We start from the raw sequence: 21,291 nt of genomic DNA, 5'->3' as shown, positions 1-21,291 counted from the left end.
TTCGTGGGCAGTGATCTGACGTGGGAGAGAATTTCACTGATCTCATCGCGGATGGTAGAGGCAGAAGAACTAGAAGTATGAGTAATTCCCGGTGACATCCTGTCTGGAGAAGAAGAGATCGAAGGGGAGGCCGGTGCAGAGATCTCCCCTGTTGCAGATGTACCAGCGGGCTTTAGAAACTGCCGCAAATCTTGATGGGAGCCGCTATCTGTTCTACCAACTTCCGACTTGGACCTTGGTTTCTTATCCCTCCCCATTCTGAATTTAATACGTGAAATAAGTGCGTAGCATGAAAGATCAACTATTGATAATTCCCATTAATAGAGCCAATCAAGAGAAGAGACGGGTCATCGCCAGGTACGGTCCCTCCTACGGGTCTAGGCAGCCATCATGAATGTCGACACATCATACCAGATAACAGGACTGGGCGTAGTTTTGTAACACGAGAGAAGAGGAAAACCAATACTAGTTGTCCACGGTCCTCAGATCATTTGTATATATGTATGTAACTAACATAAAGAGCACTTGGAGTGAAGTATGATAGGCACAAAGTGTCACTGTTGGAAAGATATGTCAGATCACTGTGGGGTCTATGTACTAAGCAGTGATAAGTGACAGAGTGAAAAGTGATAAGTCTGTGATAAGTGCCAGCCAATCAGCTCCCAACTGTAATTTTTCAAACACAGCTTGTGAGATGACAGTTGGAAGCTGATTGGCTGGCACTTATCACAGACTTATCACTTTTCACTCTGTCACTTATCACTGCTTAATACATAGACCCCTGTATATGATGAAATTTTGCAGTTCCACCACAAGAGGGAGCTGATAATATAGGTGAAAATAGAGTCAATGCATAACACTCATGAAGGCTTTTTGTATAGTATGACAGGTACATGAATTGATCACAGTGAATCACCTATGGGAGAGTATAGAATTCAGTACACTCTATCCTCTCAATATTTGAGGAATAAACTGTGTGGGAAGGAGAGAGTCTTTATGGAATTACTCCCCAACAATTTACAGGAGCTTGAGCACGTCTGTGGGCTTTATCTGGCCCAAGCTCAGCCCTCTGCCAGCAGAAAGGAGATCAGGACAACAGCAGCTGGAAGTGATGGGTGTGAGGGGGCAAGGAGCCCCTAGCTTGCGAGCTGCAGCTGAACTGCGTGATCAGTGCACACTGGAGCACTCTCCGGCTCCCTTACTGCATCCAGTCTGGGTGAAGAATTCAAGATGGCGGGCGGTGTTCACCCGCGGACAAGAGAAGCTTCCAGCCTCCAGGTGCCGATGTGCAGCCAAGAGATAGGGTGGGTGAGTACTTCCCCCGGGGACCTAGCAGCAGTAGCAGTGGATTCAACTTTGGCGACGGCCGGAAGCATCAGCTCGCGGCCCACGTACTACCGCCGAAATCTATGTCCCGGTTTCAGGGAGGTTACCAGGCCACAACCCGCGAGAAGGTAGGAGACCCTCCGTAGCCTCAACCCCCGGGTGTTCACAGGCACCAGCAGGATGCACTTAAGGGTCGCAGAGGTATATTATCCAAATATCTCGGAGCCTCCGGGATATGCGTCCAATTCCAATGGCCTCCAAGCCATGCCCCCAGAGTCATGGTTTAAGTTGTTTCGGGCTGATGGTAGGGTGCGGATCTGACACAGACTCCATAAGACCATGGATCATAGATGCCAACAAGGCACCATTCAGGCTGGTGGTGGTTCCATAATTGTGTAGGGTGTGTTCACGTGGCATGGGTTAGGTCCGCCTGAACACGTCATTGACTGGCAACCACTACATTGGATTGCTTGATGACCATTTACATCCCTCATAGATTTCATGTTTCCCCACAATGATGGAATATTCCAGCAGGATAATACACCGTGTCATGGGTCCCAAGTTGTCAAGAATTGGTTCTAGGAGCTCTCTGGACAATTCCAACGAATGGTGTACCACCACATTTACCTGATGTGAATCCAATTGACCATCTATGGGACATGGTGAAGAGGACCATTCGTACCCAAGATCCTGCACCTACAAATATCAGGGAGCTGTGGGAAGCTGTCTAGACAGCAGGGGTCAACATCTCACCAAAAGGTCCTCTGTCCACTTGTGGAATCGATGCCACCAGGTTAGAGGGAGCCCTACACGAGACTAGACATCTATCCCATGGCTTTTGGCACTTCATGTAGTCAAAAGTGATTGGATACCCCCGCGCAAGTGAAATGCATACCATGCATACCTTTGCACAGAAGTTCAAAATGGCCACTAAAGAGGTGGTTTCGACAAGAACACTTTGTAGGGAGGCCCATGCACTTGCAGTTCTACGGAAACAATGTTTTTTCAGGACAACAATGTCATGTATCCAGGGTGACCCTGGACTGGAATACAGAAAATATGGTAACCCGGATGGACTGGCCAGCTCAGAGTCCAGATCTTTACCCCATTGAGAAGCTCTGGGACGAAGTGGACAGATGGGTGCGTTTTATGTTGATTCGACTTTCATCAGTGTGACAGTTGATCACTGTATGTCAAGTCTGAGGGTTGTTTTGGGCTGGAACAGGCGTAGGAGGCTGAAGAGGAGACTAGGGAGGTGTGAATAAGCCTGGGTGGCTTGAGCCAGGACTTCCTTATGTATTGCTGTGAGGAGGTAGAGGAGATGCAGAGGATGATGGGCCTGAAGACGAGAATAAGAATGGAATGTCTTTATTAATCAGCAGTCTGGAATGAGAACTGGAGATAATACTGAATGAATGAGCAGAATCGGATCGTGACCGATGATGCTGGAGCTGGATCCGTTTGAGACCGATGATGATTTGAAGAACTTGTTGGATTTGAATCCGATGTTGATGATGAACTTGATTGGTTGGGACCGATGTCGATGAATTGAAGAACTTAAATAATTTGAGTCCAATGTTGGAAGCATCGACCAATGGTTGGAGATATTGGCTTGAACCGATGGTGGCTGTAAGAACAAGTCTCAATGGTAAAAACCAGACTGGTGTGAAGATGGTATAGGAGACTTGTTTACCAGATATAGGAACTGGATATAAACGGACTGGGGGCCTGATTCAGCAAGGATGTGTGTAAGGTAAGGTGGGCATCCCTGTGTAGTGCTGCGATGACATAGCGATCGCAATGGATTAGCATACTATCGCAGTTGAACTGCATGCGTATTCGCTATTGCATTCACAGTTGCGATCCATAATGAATCAGGCTCTGGAACCATTTAGATACAGAGTACCTGGGAGCTCAGCACTGAGCTGTAACTTTAGCAAGAAGTGACGTTGTACTGGCAACAGAGACCAGGCTGGAAATGGAATTTATAGAGGAATATTCCCAGGGATTGGATGCTGCAATCAGCTGGTCTGGGAGCAGCGCTGTGAGTGGAGGAAGAATAGCGTCAGGTGACAGAGTACAACAGGGCTGCGCCCATACTGTTGTTTAGGAGGGTACTCTGGCATACAGCCTATGTGCCATCATGCTGGGAAGACACGCTGTGAGCAAGAGGCTGTGGAGAGCCATCTCCATGCTCAGTAACAGGATATCGAGCGGACGGAGCAGGAGTAGCACAGACAGATCTCAGCACCAGCCGGGAGCGATGTGCAGCGTGAGCGGACCTCTGTGCTATCTTGGACAGGCATCGGAGCGGTAAGTGGTTTTATTAGTCCGGAGCATGACACTGTACATAAGGCGGAATGGCAAAACATACCGTCTGCTGTTGTCCAGGAACTTGTGGACAGTTTGCCAAGAAGAGTGTCTGCAGAAATCAGTGCACGGTGTGGACCTACAAAGTACTGATGTTAATAATATCTCATTGATCTATTTACGATCATTATCCATTTTTTTAAATTAATAAAGCAGTTCCAGATCTAACCAATTCACATTGTCCAGTAACGGTTATATTAATACATTTTGTAATATTTTAATATGGAATGTAAAGCTTTATTGAAAAGTTTGAGTCAATGATACTAATTTATTGTTACCTTCCGTTTTTAAATGAAAATCCACCTAAAATAAATTCAAACCTTTTCTGAATAAGCAAGAAACATCAGTTTGTACTCTCGAGAGTTCTTTATCCAATTTTTTATGAAACGGCTGTTTCTCAGAGTGTCTTTAACTTCTTGTCCAGCTAACTTGAATCCAAACTCTGACAGGACAAACACAACATCAACCTAAATGATGGGTACAAATGAGATGTTAATGTACATTCAACTGCATTCTGTTAGTTTATATAAAAATACATAAATTCATGCTTTCATAAATTCTAAGGGCCCTATCAATCATTGCTCATAAAATTTTTAAACATTTTTGCAAAAAGTAGCTTATTTCTAGGCAATATATGTGGTGGGCATGTCTAAAACTAGGCAATCCTGGTGCACGCTTGGCGGTCCATGATGGTGTCAGCACCAAAATGCCAGAGTATTAGTTTGGAGCAACTTTACATACTTCTTAATCAAGGGAAGTGCAGTAAAATCAATAACCAGCTACAGGTGGTGATAGTGAGAAAGTGTATAGCAATGTGAGCAGGAGCGTATCTACACGAGCACACACTGCACACCCCAAATCCATTTATTAAATACTTAACTCTCTGGAGTCCTGCATCGGCGGTAGCATCGCTGTACAAATAGCCTGGAAAATGGCCGCAGTGGTTATTTTCCTGGCGCAGTAGGGAAAGCACCGGAAAAATTGCTGCTGCGCCATTTCCCCAGTGACCTGCGCATGTACAATATACTCTGGCATAGCACTAAAGTAGACTGCTGCACTCAGTGTGCTGCCGGCCTCCAGATAGAGAGAAGAGGGCCCCGGACGGTGACTGCACACTGGGCCCCCTCATCTCTTAATACACTCCTGTATGTGAAAGTGGCTACAGTCTCAGAGGAGGCTGGGGAAACAGTACTGTCTGCCATATTGAGCATCCAGATAAGTCCTTACTCATTTTTGCTCTCAGTGTGACACATTCACTAGAGTGGTGCCAAATCTTGCACTGAGGTTTCGCGAGTGCACTGTACTATACGTAACAAAGCACTTCAAATTGCACAAAATTAGCAAAATTATTTGTGTAAAAGCAGCATAATATTAGGGGAAATGTAGCATCATATTAGTGAAAAACTAGCGAATAGCGTGAAAACTAACTAACATTGCTGTCTATACAGAAGGGATGCGGTCAGAATCCCGATCGCGGGGATTCCAGCGGTCCTAATGCTGACGCCGGAATCCCGACACTTATCAGAATACCGGCATCGGAATCCCGACCACCAGGATCCGGAAGATGAGTACTGGGGTTAGGGGGAGTGTTAGGGGTAGGCACTAGGGGGAGGGTTAGGTTTAGGCTGCGGGGGAGAAGGTTAGGTTTAGGCTGCAGGGACTGGGAGGGAGAGTTAGGTACAGGCTGCGGGGGAGAAGGTTAGGTTTAGGCTGCAGGGACTGGGAGGGAGAGTTAGGTACAGGCTGCGGGGGAGAAGGTTAGGTTTAGGCTGCGGGGACTGGGAGGGAGGGCTAGGTTTAGGCACTAGGGGGGAGGTTAGGTTTAGGCTGCAGGGAGGGAGGGGTAGGGTTAGGCCTCCTTACCTGGAGGTGTCAGGATTGTGACCTGGTTGGGATGCCGGTGTCGGGATTCTGACCGCCAGGATCCCGAGCTCCGGCATCCCGTACTCATCCCATACAGGAGACTGAGAATGCGGCTAGAAGTGAAAAAAAAACAGTGATCTATGACATACATAATACAGTATGACAACATGATTTTACACAGCAATGTTGATTAGTCTTCATGCTCTTTGCTACTTTTTTGCTAATATTATACTTCTTTGACGTAAATATTTTAGTAAAATTTACACAAACGAAAGTGCGATTTTCTTAAATGTTTCATATAGATGAGCAGGTATGTTTTGAGAGAAGTTATGAAGTTATAAGAGTCTAATATAACATTCTTTCCCTCAAAGTAGTCCATAAAAAGTTATAGCACTAGTCAGATGGAGCCTTGGCTAGATTGACATTCCATTCACAAAGATATCTGTTAAAGGAAGGATTCAGTTCAGACTTTAACATACAGTGTCATCTAATAATTGAAGGGTGTTTATGGTGGGTGTGGTATATTTTGTCAACATGGGAATGTAGACATGGTTGTAATGTCGGCATGCAGCATGTCAACATTTATCATGCCGTCACTGATGACATTATTTGACACAGAGGGCACAAGGCTGGAAGTGACACAGGACATTGGAGGAGACAAAGGGGGCAGGAGGTGACACAGGGAGCACGAGGCTGGAGGCGACACAGGGAGCACGAGGCTGGAGGCGACACAGGGAGCACGAGGCTGGAGGCGACACAGGGAGCACGAGGCTGGAGGCGACACAGGAAGCACGAGGCTGGAGGCGACACAGGGAGCATGAGGCTGGAGGCGACACAGGGAGCACGAGGCTGGAGGCGACACAGGGAGCATGAGGCTGGAGGCGACACAGGGAGCACGAGGCTGGAGGTGACACAGGACGTTGGAGGAGACAAAGGGGGCAGGAGGTGACACAGGGAGCACGAGGCTGGAGGTGACACAGGACGTTGGAGGAGACAAAGGGGGCAGGAGGTGACACAGGGAGCACGAGGCTGGAGATGACACAGGACAGTGGAGGAGACAAAGGGGGCAGGAGGTGACACAGGGAGCACGAGGCTGGAGGTGACACAAGGAGCATGAGGCTGGAGGTGACACAGGACGTTGGAGGAGACAAAGGGGGCAGGAGGTGACACAGGGAGCACGAGGCTGGAGGTGACAGGACATTGGAGGAGACAAAGGGGGCTGGAGGTGACACAGGGAGCACGAGGCTGGAGGTGACACAGGACGTTGGAGGAGACAAAGGGGGCAGGAGGTGACACAGGGAGCACGAGGCTGGAGGTGACACAGGACATTGGAGGAGACAAAGGGGGCTGGAGGTGACACAGGGAGCACGAGGCTGGAGGTTACACAGGGAGCACGAAGCTGGAGGCGACACAGGACGTTGGATGTAATTTGATTTGTTTTGTTTTTTGTACAATTTGTTATACTAACTGTCCGGCAATGCAGAGTTTTGTGGCGCCCTATAAATAAACAGCGATGATGATGATGATGATGAAGCTTAGGCCAGCTCTGTATTTTAAAGTAGCTATATTGCTTTACAATTTCTTAGAGTTGTTTAGTACATTGGTAAAGGGAGCAAAGAACCAGAACTTACAGTGTCAAGTGCATCCTGTATAAAACTCATCGCCAATGGATCACTTTCATTTGTTCCCGGCATTTCCAGAATTTCCGTTCCACCATACAACAGCCTGCTGGGCACATAGACTACAATACGTTTCAGTGCAGCTACTTTTTGTCTCATGATGGTATCTGTATCTCCTCCGATTAATGACGTATATTCGGTCAGGAGTTTCTATGTAATATAAATATATAGACAGAGCGTGTTAGAGGTTTGATTGCTAAGACTGATGGCTGACATCACAGAGGCACCGAGTCTCTTCTCACTGATGGCTGAATATAAATGCCTGGGTGGTGTCTGAGCATTTGCACATACAAGGAGCATCCCATGGGCTTGTAATCAGAGTTAGGACTTATTCTGAGTTGTGCCTATGCCTAGTACATCCCTTTTCAGTTACATCTTCTGCACCAAGCATGTGATAGAGGTGTAAGCGCTGTTACTAGTGATGATGGCTGCTCTTGTGGCTGGAGGACTGGGGGAGGGGCCTGCACATACTGTAGATGTGTATTGGTGCATACACACGGTCAGATTTTCCTTCAGATCTCAATGATAACGATTTTAAAAATCGTTCATATCTGAAGGAAAATCTGACATGTGAGGCTTGAACGCTTGTCAGATAACGATAGCTGACATCTGATCTGTTTGCAGTCATTTTTGGTCAATTTCAGTCATTTTAATGCAGTGAAAAATTGTTAAATCGTTCAAATCGTTGGTAAAATCGTTCAATCATTCATCTGTCAAATCTGACCGTGTGTATGCACCATTAGGCAGCATATATAATCAATATATGTATAGGACTTCCGATCACCAAAATTGTGATAGCAATACACGCAACTCAGAAACAGGCCCAATGTGATTAAGGATGCGGTATATACATTGTCTGTATGTCTGTATGTAATAGTTACATATTATAGTACCATGCTGGATAGTGGTACAGCACCATAGAATTCACAAAGCTGGGTAGATTCTGGGTTTTTCCTCGCAGCTCATGTGAAATGCACCCTCTGGGGACACAGCAGTCATTGACCAGCTCCAGGCAGAGCTTCAGCCATGTGGTAAGCAACACAGTTAATTGAATCTGACCAATAATTAATTTAAGACATAAATGAGGCTAAACAGGAAAGTATTTTTAGTGACAAAAGAAAAGAGCTAAAAGGGGCGAAATGGGTAGTATTAATGTAGACAGAGGTTAATGTCTACAGTTTTCAGAGCCATAACAAGACTTTTTGGTGTCCTGTGCCAGAAAGAGCATTCGTGCCCCCCCCCCCCATTTTTCAAATAGGGACATAAGACGAAACACCCCCAAAAAAGACCATGACCTCATGGGGAAGAGCCAGGGAAGAGATATGGGAGGCCAGGACATGCTGGGAATAAAAGAAGAGGAAGCTACAAGTGAGAAAGATACAGATATATCGCCCGTTCAATGGAACCGGCGATATATCGATCAGTGTGTACCCAGCTTTAATCAACAGAATGACAAAGATGCTCACATGTAATGGGTAAGTATGGCTAGATTACGGGGGCAAAACTGGTACTTTGCCTGGAATCTTAATACAAGTTTGCTCTGGAATCTTCCCCCACTGCAGGAGTGCAAGGTGCAAGTAGGTCCTGTGCTGCTGCCTCATCGAGGTGCGAGGAGAGAGGGGCACACACAGTGGGCACAGCCTGGGGGACAGTGCAGACAGGAGGAGGAGGGTCCCACTGTCTTAAGTGCCTCAGTCCCACAAAGGCTTAATCTGGCCATGAGTACATCTATGGAAATAATTAATAAAATGAACCTATAGGTATAAAAACATGAAATGTCGAAACAAAAGTGAATTCATTTACCTGAAGAGCCAGGCGATCTTCTGCTGGATTGACTCCATTGCCAACATAAAGCTCAGTTCTTCCTGCAAACGCCATAACCTGGTCACTGAGGGTAATGTCTCCAGGACAAGTGATTGACCTTAGAATACTGTGTAATGTTTCCTACATAAAACAACAGCATAGTTAAGTCTTACATTCACTATAACTTGTGGCCTGTATAACATGCTCACTATCTATCAGAATGAAGTCACCACAGAGTACACCTATGCCTTGTGGTTGGTAGAGCCTGGAATGCATTCCCACAAGAACAGGTATCAGCAGATAACAGACAGACTGACGTAGTAGAAAATACAGGACTACTACAATTCATAAACAAATCTGATTCAGTGATGCAGGGAATACCTAGATTTCCAGTACAATATAAAGGAGGAACTTTTGACCCCCATTTTCAGCAATTTAGGCATTACCTTGGATATTTGCTTAACTTCTGTTATCCTACAGATCGTAAGCTTGCCAGTCAGTCTGTAAATACCAGTCTTGTTTTATTAGGGTATTTGTTCCCAATTATAAAGTGCAATAGAATATGCTGGTGCTATATCAGTATATGTTGATAAATAATATTAGCATTGTTAGCATTGATGTACATTTCAGAGGGGAACCAAATTATGAATGGGGTATTCCAAAATTATACAAGTAGGTTAATTGGCTCCCAACACAATTATCCCTAGGGGTAAATTTACTAAAGTGAGAGTTTTTAGAAGAGAGTTTTAAAAGTGATGTTGCCCATAGCAACCAATCAGATTCTACTTAACATTTAACTAGCACCTTCTATTCTAGAAGATAATAGCTAGAATCTGATTGGTTGCTATGGGCAACATCACTTTTAAAACTCTCTTCTAAAAACTCTCACTTTAGTAAATTTACCCCCTAGTGTGTGAGCATGTGATAGGGAACATAGATTGTAAGATCCACTGGGGCAGGGACTGATGTGAATGCCCAAATATTATCTGTAAAGCGCTGCAGAATATGTGCGCTATATAAATAACTGGTTATAAATAAATAAATAAAAATAGTGTGCAGTGCTACAGAAATGTAAGAGCAGGGCCAGTGCTGCTATAGGCAGCTGCCTAGGGTGCCAGCCCATAGAGGGAGCTGCTTAGTCTTTCTAACACTAAAATGATGAATGTCTCTGAAGAGTCATCCACCTGGCAGCAGCAGCAAAGCCTATCAGCCGCAGCTTTCGATTTTCCCCTGCTCTCTGGGCTGGCCACAGCATTGTGCAGCCAGCCCCTGGCTCTGCGCACTATCCCCTGTTATCTCCTCCCCTTCCCTCCCTACGTCCCAGCCAGGCTCGGAGAAGCTCCACCTCCCAGATAAGATGAGGTAGGGATGGCCATCGGTGGTTTTCCATCTATGATCACCATCGATGGTTCTATCAGTGATAACCATCGATGGTAGAATAACCATCTATGGTGAACCATCGATGGTTTGCACCACTCAGTGGCCACCACTGCCGGGTGCACAGTGGGTTGTGGGCCAATAAAACTGGAGGGGCTTAGCGTGTCAGGAGCAGAAAAAAACCCATCGGATTCCACTTTGTCATCAATGGCGGAAAACAATTGTCTCTCTGCAACCAATTGTAAAACCATCAGCACTTGGTAGTAAACCATCAATGATTGTAAACTATCGATGGTCGATGGCCATCCCTAAGATTGGGGGCGAGGTTTAGCGAGGTATAAAACCTTACGCCCCTCGCACCAAATTGCAAAATATCGCGGGTATGCTCGCTCCCAATACCCACTTTATTAAATTTTTAAAAAAATGCACACGGGGTTTTTAGCACTGAAAACCCTGCTGTGTGAGAAAAAAAATCCCTACTTACCGGTCCGTTAGTCTCTGCTGGTCTCCACGGCTCCCAGTCATCTTTCCTCCATCTTTGCACTGTGGAGGGGGCTGCTGGGAGGCCAGGGCGCTGCTTGGAAAGGATGTGACTGCTGGGAGATGAAGTTCTCCCTGCAGCTGCCTCCAGACACACACAATCACTTTCACACACTCACACTTAACTACACACACTCGCAAAACATACACACACTGCTGCTGCAGGGGACAGGGTCCAGACGCTGGAGGGAGAAACACTGCTTTGGAAGGTGAGTATTTACTGATTAATTAAGCTAATTGGAAACTTCCAATTGCTTAATTATCCATTAGGAGGGGTGCCGCCGGGGTCCCAGACCATTTCCTGACTATAATTATATTTTTAGGAAAAATTGATCGTGCTCTGGAGGTCTCGGCGCTCAAAAACTGAAAAACCCAGCTCCTAATTGAATAGCAAAAATCCTGCACCTGCAGGAAAAACCCAGCAGGTGTAAGATTTTTGCTATTCTCTCAATTGGGTGTGAGGTTCTTTACCTTGCCCCCAATTGATTATGCCCCATAATAGTCCTTAACGATATTGAAAATTAGTGTCACAGCCTATGATCAATAGAACAGAGGCACAATAGATTAGTCCAGCATGTCCCTTAAGAAATACTGTAGAAGTGATTTTAATGCAAAATGCCTGAAAACCTTTTTTCAATCTGTATGTATGTAATATAGATAAATTACCTCATCATATTCAGTGGAGACATTGTCTGTCAAAGTGGCAAATCTGGCCTTCAGCGATAGACGGGATCTGTCCTTCATTTCTTCATACACAATATCAGGTCTTGTTTCTTCTGAGTCTGCAAAATTTTACCATTTTCCATGATAGTTTATGTTTGTGGGAATTAATTTATCTATTTGTCTCATCTCTGAAAGGAAATAATAAGGGAGCTTCTACCAGGGGCCAGAATAAAGGGGGGGGGGGCAGAAGGAGTGGTCGCCCAAAGGCCTGGACAGCTCTCGTCAACATTGCAGTGTATTACATCACATCTGTTGCCGGGAGCTGGTTATCGTCAGCATTGCAGACATGATATAATATGCTGCAAAGCTGCTGGTCAGCGCATTCAAGGTAAGGGGCATAGGAGTGGTAGGCAGGTGTTCAGACAGGGAGATTGTCAATTTTATTGGTAGAGCTAGTTCCCGGCAGCATCGCAGACATGATATAATATGCTGTGTTGCTGCCGGTCAGTGCATTCAAGATAGGTTTGGTGGGGGCAAGGGGGTGTCAATTTCATTGGGGGGTTGAGAGATAGGTTTGGTGGGGGCAGGGTGTGTCAATTTCATTGGGGGGTTGAGAGATAGGTTTGGTGGGGGCAGGGGGTGTCAATTTCATTGGGGGGTTGAGAGATAGGTTTGGTGGGGGCAGGGGGGTGTCAATTTCATTGGGGGGTTGAGAATTTTATTAGTGTGGGCCCCCAAAACTCGGTTGCCCCGGGGCTTCTATAAGCCTTAATCCAGACCTGACCCATGCTAATAAAAATTTAAGAAAAAAATAATAATAATTACTCATATCCACATAATTGATTGAAATTTTCTTTAAAAAATATGTGTAGTAGTGTAATAATCTCATAGCGCTAGACTGCCAGCAGTAACAAAAGGTCAAGAAGATACAGTATATACAGTGTGTATGCAAAATTTGTGTATTTAGAATACATTCCTCAAGCCAAAAAGATCATACTAGATCCAAAACATTGCTACTGCATGAACAGACATTTATGTTTACTTTATTGCATTTTCTTTGAGTGCCATTTTTTTCCTCTGGACTTTACTACTAATTTATTCTGGCATCTGAACTGTTTCTCTTTTTGTGGTGAGTGCCCTTTGTATATATCTATATACAGCAGGGCTCGACAAAACCTGGGGGCCAGGTCGCCATGGTGACCAGATTTGGCTGCCTGGCGACCAGATTTGCAGCAACCCCCTGCCGCCGCTAGTGTAGTGCATAGCATGAGCGCGGTCCAAACTACACATGTTTACAAACATACAGCCGCCAGCAGCTGTGTGTTTGTTATAGCAGCCAATGAGAGTCAGACTGCTGCATCCACGGAGTGAGCCGGCTGGAGCTCACTCACTCTCTCCCATCACCCGCAGCGGGTGATGGGAGAGACGTCATGACGTCTCTCGGAGAGACGTTGCGACGTCTCTCCCATAGTGCAGGAGAAGAGCGTGCCGGGACTCGGAGTGGACAGCGGTGGTCGCGTCAGGAGCGGAGATTCAGGTAAGTTGTGTGGGGTTTTTTTTGTGTGTGTGGAAGGGGCACTGCATAGGGGGGGTGACCACTAAAGGGGGCACTGCATGGGGGGGTAACCACTACTGGGGGCACTGTATGGGGGGGGCGCTACTAGGGGCAATGCATAGTGGGGACTACTACTGGGGCCACTGCATAGGGGGTACTACTACTGGGGGAACTGTATAGGGGCTACTACTGGGTGGACTACTACCATGGGCAATGCATAGGGGGGACCACTTCTGGGGGCACTATATAAGGGGCATTACATAGGGGGACCACTACTGAGGGCACTGTATATGGGGACCACTACTGGGGGCACTGCATAGGTGGGGTGGCCGCTACTGGGAGCACTGTATGGGGGGTGGCCGCTACTGGGACACTGCATAAGTGTGGGGGGGGGGCGCTACTAGGGCACTGTAAAGGGGGCCGCTACTAGGGGCAATGCATAGTGGGGACTACTACTGGGGGCACTGTATATGGGGCACTACTGGGGGCACTGTATAAGGGGGACTACTAATGGGGGCACTGCATTGGGGGGACTACTACTGGGGCACTGCATAGGGGGGACTACTACTGGGGGCACTGCATAGGGGTCCACTACTGGGGGTTGTTTACCTGGGGTACCCAGTTAGTGGTGTGGCCACGGGGTTGGTTGCCTGGGGCATAGGTGCTCAGTAATGCTGCCCAGGAGGAAGGGGGGGGGTCTGGCTCCTACACGTTCATCCTGGCTCCTAGATTTTAGAAACATTTGTCAAGCCCTGATATACAGTGTGCATATATATATATATATATATATTATATATATATATATATATATACACACATACATAGTCATACACCAATATAATGGACTCGGCCTATACCAGGTCACCTAAGTCTCCATCCCCCCTGCAGTGCCCTACCCCCCACTCTTGCTCTCTTTGCCATTCCCCGTCCCTTTCATACTACGTCGCAGATCTGCCCCCCTCTTGCAGCTCCGTCCTGTTCCCCCTGCGCCACCTTGCCACCAGTCCCATATTTACTTCGATGGCCGGTCTCCTCTTCCAGGTTACACTGTGCGTACATTGTAGAGGTGGGACAGACTTCCACAATTATATTGTGTATACATACATGCATTCACCCATCAGCCATAGCAATAAAATCACTGGTGGTGGTATATTTTAGACAGCAATTGAACAGTTAGTTCTTGAAGTTCGTGTTTCTGTTAAATAAGAGACAGTGGGGGAGATGTATCAAATCTTGGAGAGAGATACAGTACAACCAATCCGCTTCTGTCATTTTAAAGGCTTTGTTTGAAAAGTGACAGTTAGAAGCTGATTGGTTAGTACACTATCTCTCTCCATGACAACATCGCCACGTAAGTCTTATATACCTTACCATTTTCCAGTGATACCAGCTCATACAGCTGATTCTGTAATTCTTTCTCATTGAAATATTCCACTCTGGCTTGGAAGGAGGAACCATATCTCACATGCAAAACACATTTGGTTGTGGAATCACAGCTGTTAAAACAGTCTTTTCTGTAAATAAAGCAGATTGAATGTATAGATTTACACATCATATAAATTCTATATTTCTCTTGGGCTTTATAATAGTCATGGTTTTGCCTGTATAGCATCTCTATTAATTAAAGAACAATTAAACCTAATACCTAACCTCGTCCCTCACGTGCTTCTCCTGCCCCTACATATACTATCATGTACTTCTAACTCCCCAGTTGTCACCTAACACTTGGTTGCTGATGCCCTGCTGCTTGTGTTATGCAGCAATGTTTATAAACCATGTCCTTGTCCTGCATTGTTTTGTACTGCTAATAACTGTTTTTCTGGTCTGCTCATTTATGTACTGTGTAAGGCGCTGCGGAACCTTTGTGGCGCCATATAAATAAAGGATAACAATAATACAAATTTCCTAACTATATATAAAACAGCATGAGATTCATTTGAGTGCTATTGTATAAATGAAATGCAAAAATAGAACTGGTGTCTTCTTGCCAGGGCCGTCCCCAGGTCTAGCGGGTGTGGTAAAAAGGATCAACAGTAAGAAGTTTGACAGTCAGGGGCGTGGCCTGGACGGTCATGGAGTAAGGCACTAATTTCTAGTGCTCAACAGCCTATACATACTGTCACAGCCCGCAACAGAGACCTCAGACTCAGACCCCGACACTTACCTTTGCAGGTCCTATCCCGCTGCGGTTTCCGGCTCCCACGACTTGCAGCGCTGCCCGCTGTTCTCTCTGATGGGTCCCGCTGTCTTCTCTCCTCCACGTCGGCTACGGATGGCCACTTCGGCTCCAATACTTACACGCTGAAACATGCTGTCCTCCGGTCCATGGGCGCGGCCATCTTGGATTGCCCATGTGACGCGATCTCCTCCAATGAACATCCAGCACTCCTTATAAAAGGATCTCCACTTCTCCCAGCAAGTTGCCAGTGCAACAAGTCCCCTAGTTTAACTAGTGAGCCTCACCACTGTGCTCCATAGATGTTGTCACCACTGTAAGTAGCGTCCGAGCTACCACCATCTCCATACGGCTACCCAGCCGCTCCAAATAGCGTCCGAGCTACCACCTTCTCCATACGGCTACCCAGCCACACCAAGTAGCGTCTGAGCTACCACCGTCTCTATACGGCTACCCAGCCACTCCAAGTAGCGTCTGAGCTACCACCGTCTCCATACAGCTACCCAGCCGCTCCAAGTAGCATCCGAGCTACCACCGTCTCCGTACGGCTACCTCATCACTCCAAGTAGCTTCCACTAGTGAGCCTCACCACTGCGCTCCATAGATGTTGTCACCGCTGTAAGTAGCGTCCGAGCTACCACCATCTCCATACGGCTACCCAGCCGCTCCAAATAGCGTCCGAGCTACCACCATCTCCATACGGCTACCCAGCCGCTCCAAGTAGTGTCTGAGCTACCACCGTCTCTATACGGCTACCCAGCCGCTCCAAGTAGCGTCCGAGCTACCACCGTCTCCATACAGCTACCCAGCCGCTCCAAGTAGCGTCCGAGCTACCAACGTCTCCATACGGCTACCCAGCCGCTCCAAGTAGCGTCTGAGCTACCACCGTCTCCGTACGGCTACCTCACCACTCCAAGTAGCTTCCACGCTACCACCATCTCCATACGGCTACCCAGCCGCTCCAAGTAGCTTCCACGCTACCACCATCTCCATTCGGCTACTCAGCCGCTCCAAGTAGCGCCTGAGCTACCACCGTCACTCTACGGTTCCTTAGCCGCACCCAGCAGCCCGTGCTGCCATCTTTACCATACGGCTCCTTAGCCACACCTAGCAGTCCATGCTTCCACCATCCACTACACGGCTTTCCAGCCGCATCAAGCAACTCCCGTGCTATATCAATCCTCTACCAGTCTTCTGCATCCTCTCATGCGGAGGAACTTCATCAAACCTAGTCTCCTCCAGCAAGCATCCGAGCTAAGTAATACAGGTCCAAGGCCCAGCCCGGGAACACAGTTCCAGAATCCCACGACTCTGACAGTTTGCACTGGCCCGATGGACTCAGCAAGTGGTCAAGGATCTGGTGTAGATTCCTTTCAGGATGTGCTATCTCGTCTGGAAAGACAAGAGGCCTCTCAGGCCCAGTTGATCCCATTCATCCAGGATATGTCATCGCGTCTGGACAACATTCAGGCCTTGCTAGCCCACCCTGTTCCAGCTTCTTGACTACCTTCTCCTCCCGTGGGCGAAGAATCCATGCAGGTCAACCGCTCCCGCCTGACCCCTGAGGAATGGCAGAAAAGGCAGAGACAGAATCTCTGCATGTACTGCGGATCTTCCCAACATTTAGTTAAATCCTGTCCCATTTGTCCGGGAAACGCCTCCTCCAAACTTATCACAGAGAGGTTAAGTTAGGAGTAGCCATCAAATCACCAAGGAAGTCAGATTCCACTATCCAGGCTCAATTGAGACTCCAACAGGGCCCTAAAGTTGTTCCAGCTCTTCTAGATTCTGGAGCAGCAGAAAATTTTATGACTACGGACTTTGTCCATAAATATCGGATTCCTGTCGAAGCACTATCACGAGTCATCACTTTGACTGCCATTGATGGTAGTCGAATTAATAGCGGAACCATCACCCATCGCACCAAGCCTCTTGAACTTACCATCGGGGTTCTCCACTCTGAGAATTTGTCTTTCCTAGTGATTCCTAAAGCCTCTCATCCTCTAGTCCTCGGGTTACCCTGGCTACAAAACATTATCCACATATTGACTGGTCTGCTATGCAAATAACTTCTTGGAGCACTAACTGTTTCAAGAATTGTCTTCACCAAGTAGTCCCGGTTCGAGTCTCTGATGTTCAGTTACCTTCAGCCTTGCCCGTCCCTAATCTGACTTTTCGGATGTTTTCAGTAAGCAAAAGGCGGACTTATTACCTCCCCATCGCAATTGGGACTGTCCCATAGATTTAATTCATTGGAAGAATCCTCCGCGAGGACGCACCTATCCGCTTTCACTCCCTGAAACTCAAGCCATGTCTGAGTACATCGCGGAAAATGTAAACAAAGGATTTGTTCGGCCCTCTTCGTCCCCAGTAGGGGACGGATTTTTCTTCGTAAAAAAAAGACGGGGGATTATGTCCGTGCATTGACTATTGTGGGCTCAACGATATAACCATCAAAAATCGTTACCCTCTTCCTCTCATAACTGAATTATTCGACAGAGTCAAAGGGGCCACAATCTTCACGAAGCTTGATTTAAGAGGGGCCTACAATTTGATCCGTATTCGTCCAGGAGATGAGTGGAAAACAGCTTTCAACACCAGAGATGGGCACTACGAGTATCTTGTCATGCCCTTCGGCCTTTGTAATGCCCCAGCTGTTTTTCAATTCTTCGTCAACGAAATCTTCCAGGATCTCCTACACAAGAGTGTGGTCGTCTACTTGGACGACATCCTGATCTTCTCTCGGGATTTGACTAGCCATCGGATCCAAGTGAAAGAAGTCCTCCTGGGGTTACGCTCCAATCAACTCTTGTGCAAATTGGAAAAATGTGTATTCGAAGTAACCAGTGTGCCATTTCTGGGTTTCATCATCTCCGGAACTAATCTTCAGATGGACCCCGTGAAACTTCAAGCCGTCCTCGATTGGACTACTCCAACATCTCTGAAATCGATACAGCGGTTTTTAGGGTTTGCCAACTACTACAGCAAGTTTGTAAAAGGGATCTCCACGTTGGTGGCTCCCATCACCGCTCTCACCCGCAAAGGAGCGGATCCAACCATTTGGTCTGTGGAAGCTGCCTGGGCCTTTCAACTTCTGAAACAGGCGTTCATCTCTGCCCCTGTATTGAAAAAGCCAGATTTAACACGACCCTTCATTCTGGTGGTTGTTGCCTCTTCTTAGGGAGTTGGAGCGGTCATCTCTCAAAGTTTTGAAGATGAAAAACTCCATCCTTGTGGAGTTTATTCCCGGAAATTTCTACCAGCGGAGAGGAATTATTCCATCGGTGACCAAGAGTTACTCGCCATGAAATTGGCTCTCGAGGAATGGCGATATCTTCTGGAAGGGGCTCTATACCCGATCACTATTTACACAGACCACAAGAATTTACTTTATTTAAAATCTGTTAACTGTTTGAATCCTCGGCAGGCCAGATGGGCGATGTTCTTTTCTAGGTTCAACTACAAACTCTCCTATCGTCCCTGATCACAAAATTGTAAAGCTGACGCTCTTTCTCGTTCCATGGAAAGTGATTCCAAGCAGCGTCCTGAGCAGTGTCATCCCATCCTGGATCCAAGGTCCTTTGCTACTGCCAGCATCTCCTTGACGCCTCCTGTCGGAAAAAAGTTTGTTGAATCTCATCTCCGCAAAAAGTTGCTACAATGGGCACATGCGTCTCATTTCTCTGGACACTATGGTAATGAGAAAACTCTTGATTTTGTTGGCGATCTTATTGGTGGCCTTCAATGAAAGCGGACGTTGTCTCCTATATTTCTTCATGTGTGAAGTGTGCACAGCATAAAGTACCTCGGCAGGCTCCTTCCGGACAACTCCAACCATTGGCCGTTCCTTCCCAGCCATGGACACACTTGTCGATGGATTTCATCACTGACCTTCCTCCATCTCGGGGTCACAACACAATCTGGGTTATCGTGGACAGGTTTTCTAAAATGGCTCACTTTGTACCCCTTACTGGGCTTCCGTCTGCATCACTACTGGCCCAGAATTTCATAAAGAAGATCTTTTAACTTCATGGTCTACCACAAGAAATCATCTCTGACAGAGGTGTACAGTTCGTGGCGAAGTTTTGGAGGTCACTCTGTTCAGCCCTTCGGGTGAAAGTCAAGTTCTCCACCGCTTATCATCCTCAAACTAATGGACAGACCGAAAGGGTCAACCAGGATTTGGAACAGTTCCTTCGCACCTTCATCTCCTCCTCCCAAGATGATTGGATTGAGCTTCTCTCTTGGGCTGAATTCGCTCACAACAATCAGTATCATACATCCACAGATTCAACTCCGTTTCTTACAGTCTTCGGCCTTCATCCTCGGATTCCAGACTTCCCTTTACTCCCGGCTCTGGATGTGCCTGCTGCCAAAGTATCCCTTCAACAATTCTCTGACATTTGGAGAAGGTTTCACTCTGCTCTCACTAAAGCTTCAGCCCGGTATAAGAAATTTGCTGACCACAGAAGACGAGCTATTCCAAGTCTTCAAACTGGAGATATGGTCTGGCTTTCCACTCAAAACCTCAGACTCAGAGTACCCCTCAATGAAATTTGCACCATGTTATATTGGTCCTTTTCCAATTATCAAGGTCCTGAATCCAGTAGCTTACAAACTGAGACTACCGCCTTTCCTTCGGATACCCAATTCCTTTCATATTTCTCTCCTGAAGCCACTGGTCCTAAACAGATTCCAGAAGGGTCTTCCCAAAGCTTCTAGTGTCCAGACTCAACAAGGAGAGGAATTTGAGGTTAACAGAATCCTAGATACCCGTTGTCGATACAATCGTCTTCAATACCTCATCGATTGGAAGGGATATGGTCCGGAAGAAAGGATTTGGATAAATGCTTCCGATGTTCATGCTCCTCGCTTAATCAAGGCCTTCCATACGAAGTTCCCTCATTAACCAAAAAAGTGTCCAGTGGCCACTCATGAAGAGGGGGGTACTGTCACAGCCCGCAACAGAGACCTCAGACTCAGACCCTGACACTTACCTTTGCGGGTCCTATCCCGCTGCTCTTTCCGGCTCCCATGACGTGCAACGCTGCCCGCTGTTCTCTCTGATGGGTCCCGCTGTCTTCTCTCCTCCACGTCGGCTACGGATGGCCGCTCCGGCTCCAATACTTACATGCTGAAACATGCTGCCCTCCGGTCCATGGGCGCGGCCATCTTGGATTGCCCATGTGATGCGATCTCCTCCAATGAACATCCAGCACTCCTTATAAAAAGGATCTCCACTTCTACCAGCAAGTTGCCAGTGCAACAAGTCCCCTAGTTTAACTAGTGAGCCTCACCACTGCACTCCACAGGTGTTGTCGCCGCTCCAAGTAGCATCCGAGCTACCACCGTCTCCATACGGCTACCCAGCCACTCCAAGTAGCGTCCAAGCTACCACCGTCTCCATACGGCTACCCAGCTGCTAAAAGTAGCGTCCGAGCTACCACCGTCTCCATACGGCTACCCAGCCACTTCAAGTAGCGTCCGAGCTACCACCATCTCCATACGGCTACCCATGCCCTCCATGTAGAGTCCGAGCTACCACCGTCTCCATACGGCTACCCAGCTGCTCCAAGTAGCTTCCACGCTACCACCATCTCCATTCGGCTACTCAGCCGCTCCAAGTAGCGCCTGAGCTACCACCGTCATTCTACGGTTCCTTAGCCGCACCCAGCAGCCCGTTCTGCCATCTTTGCCATACGGCTCCTTAGCCACACCTAGCAGTCCATGCTTCCACCATCCACTACACGGCTTTCCAGCCGCATCAAGCAACTCCTGTGCTATATCAATCCTCTACCAGTCTTCTGCATCCTCTCATGCGGAGGAACTTCATCAAACCTAGTCTCCTCCAGCAAGCATCAGAGCTAAGTAATACAGGTCCAAGGCCCAGCCCGGGAACACAGTCCCAGAATCCCACGACTCTGACACATACTGCACAT

General features: G+C 47.3%; 1 protein-coding gene across 1 annotated transcript in view; it reads right to left on the bottom strand.

Annotated features, from left to right (window-relative positions):
• Positions 1-21,291, bottom strand: part of LOC148501334 (uncharacterized) — a 131,804-nt gene that overhangs the window by 64,309 nt on the left and 46,204 nt on the right. The window contains 5 exon segments of the mRNA XM_088450672.1: positions 4,017-4,163; positions 7,191-7,388; positions 9,042-9,182; positions 11,625-11,740; positions 14,548-14,690. Coding sequence (XP_088306798.1) covers positions 4,017-4,163; positions 7,191-7,388; positions 9,042-9,182; positions 11,625-11,740; positions 14,548-14,690 — 745 coding nt within the window.

The sequence above is a fragment of the Taudactylus pleione genome, unplaced genomic scaffold, assembly GCF_031769625.1.
Source record: "Taudactylus pleione unplaced genomic scaffold, aTauple2 ptg000520l, whole genome shotgun sequence".
Classification (NCBI taxonomy): domain Eukaryota; kingdom Metazoa; phylum Chordata; class Amphibia; order Anura; family Myobatrachidae; genus Taudactylus; species Taudactylus pleione.
This window is presented reverse-complemented; position numbering and strand designations above follow the sequence as displayed.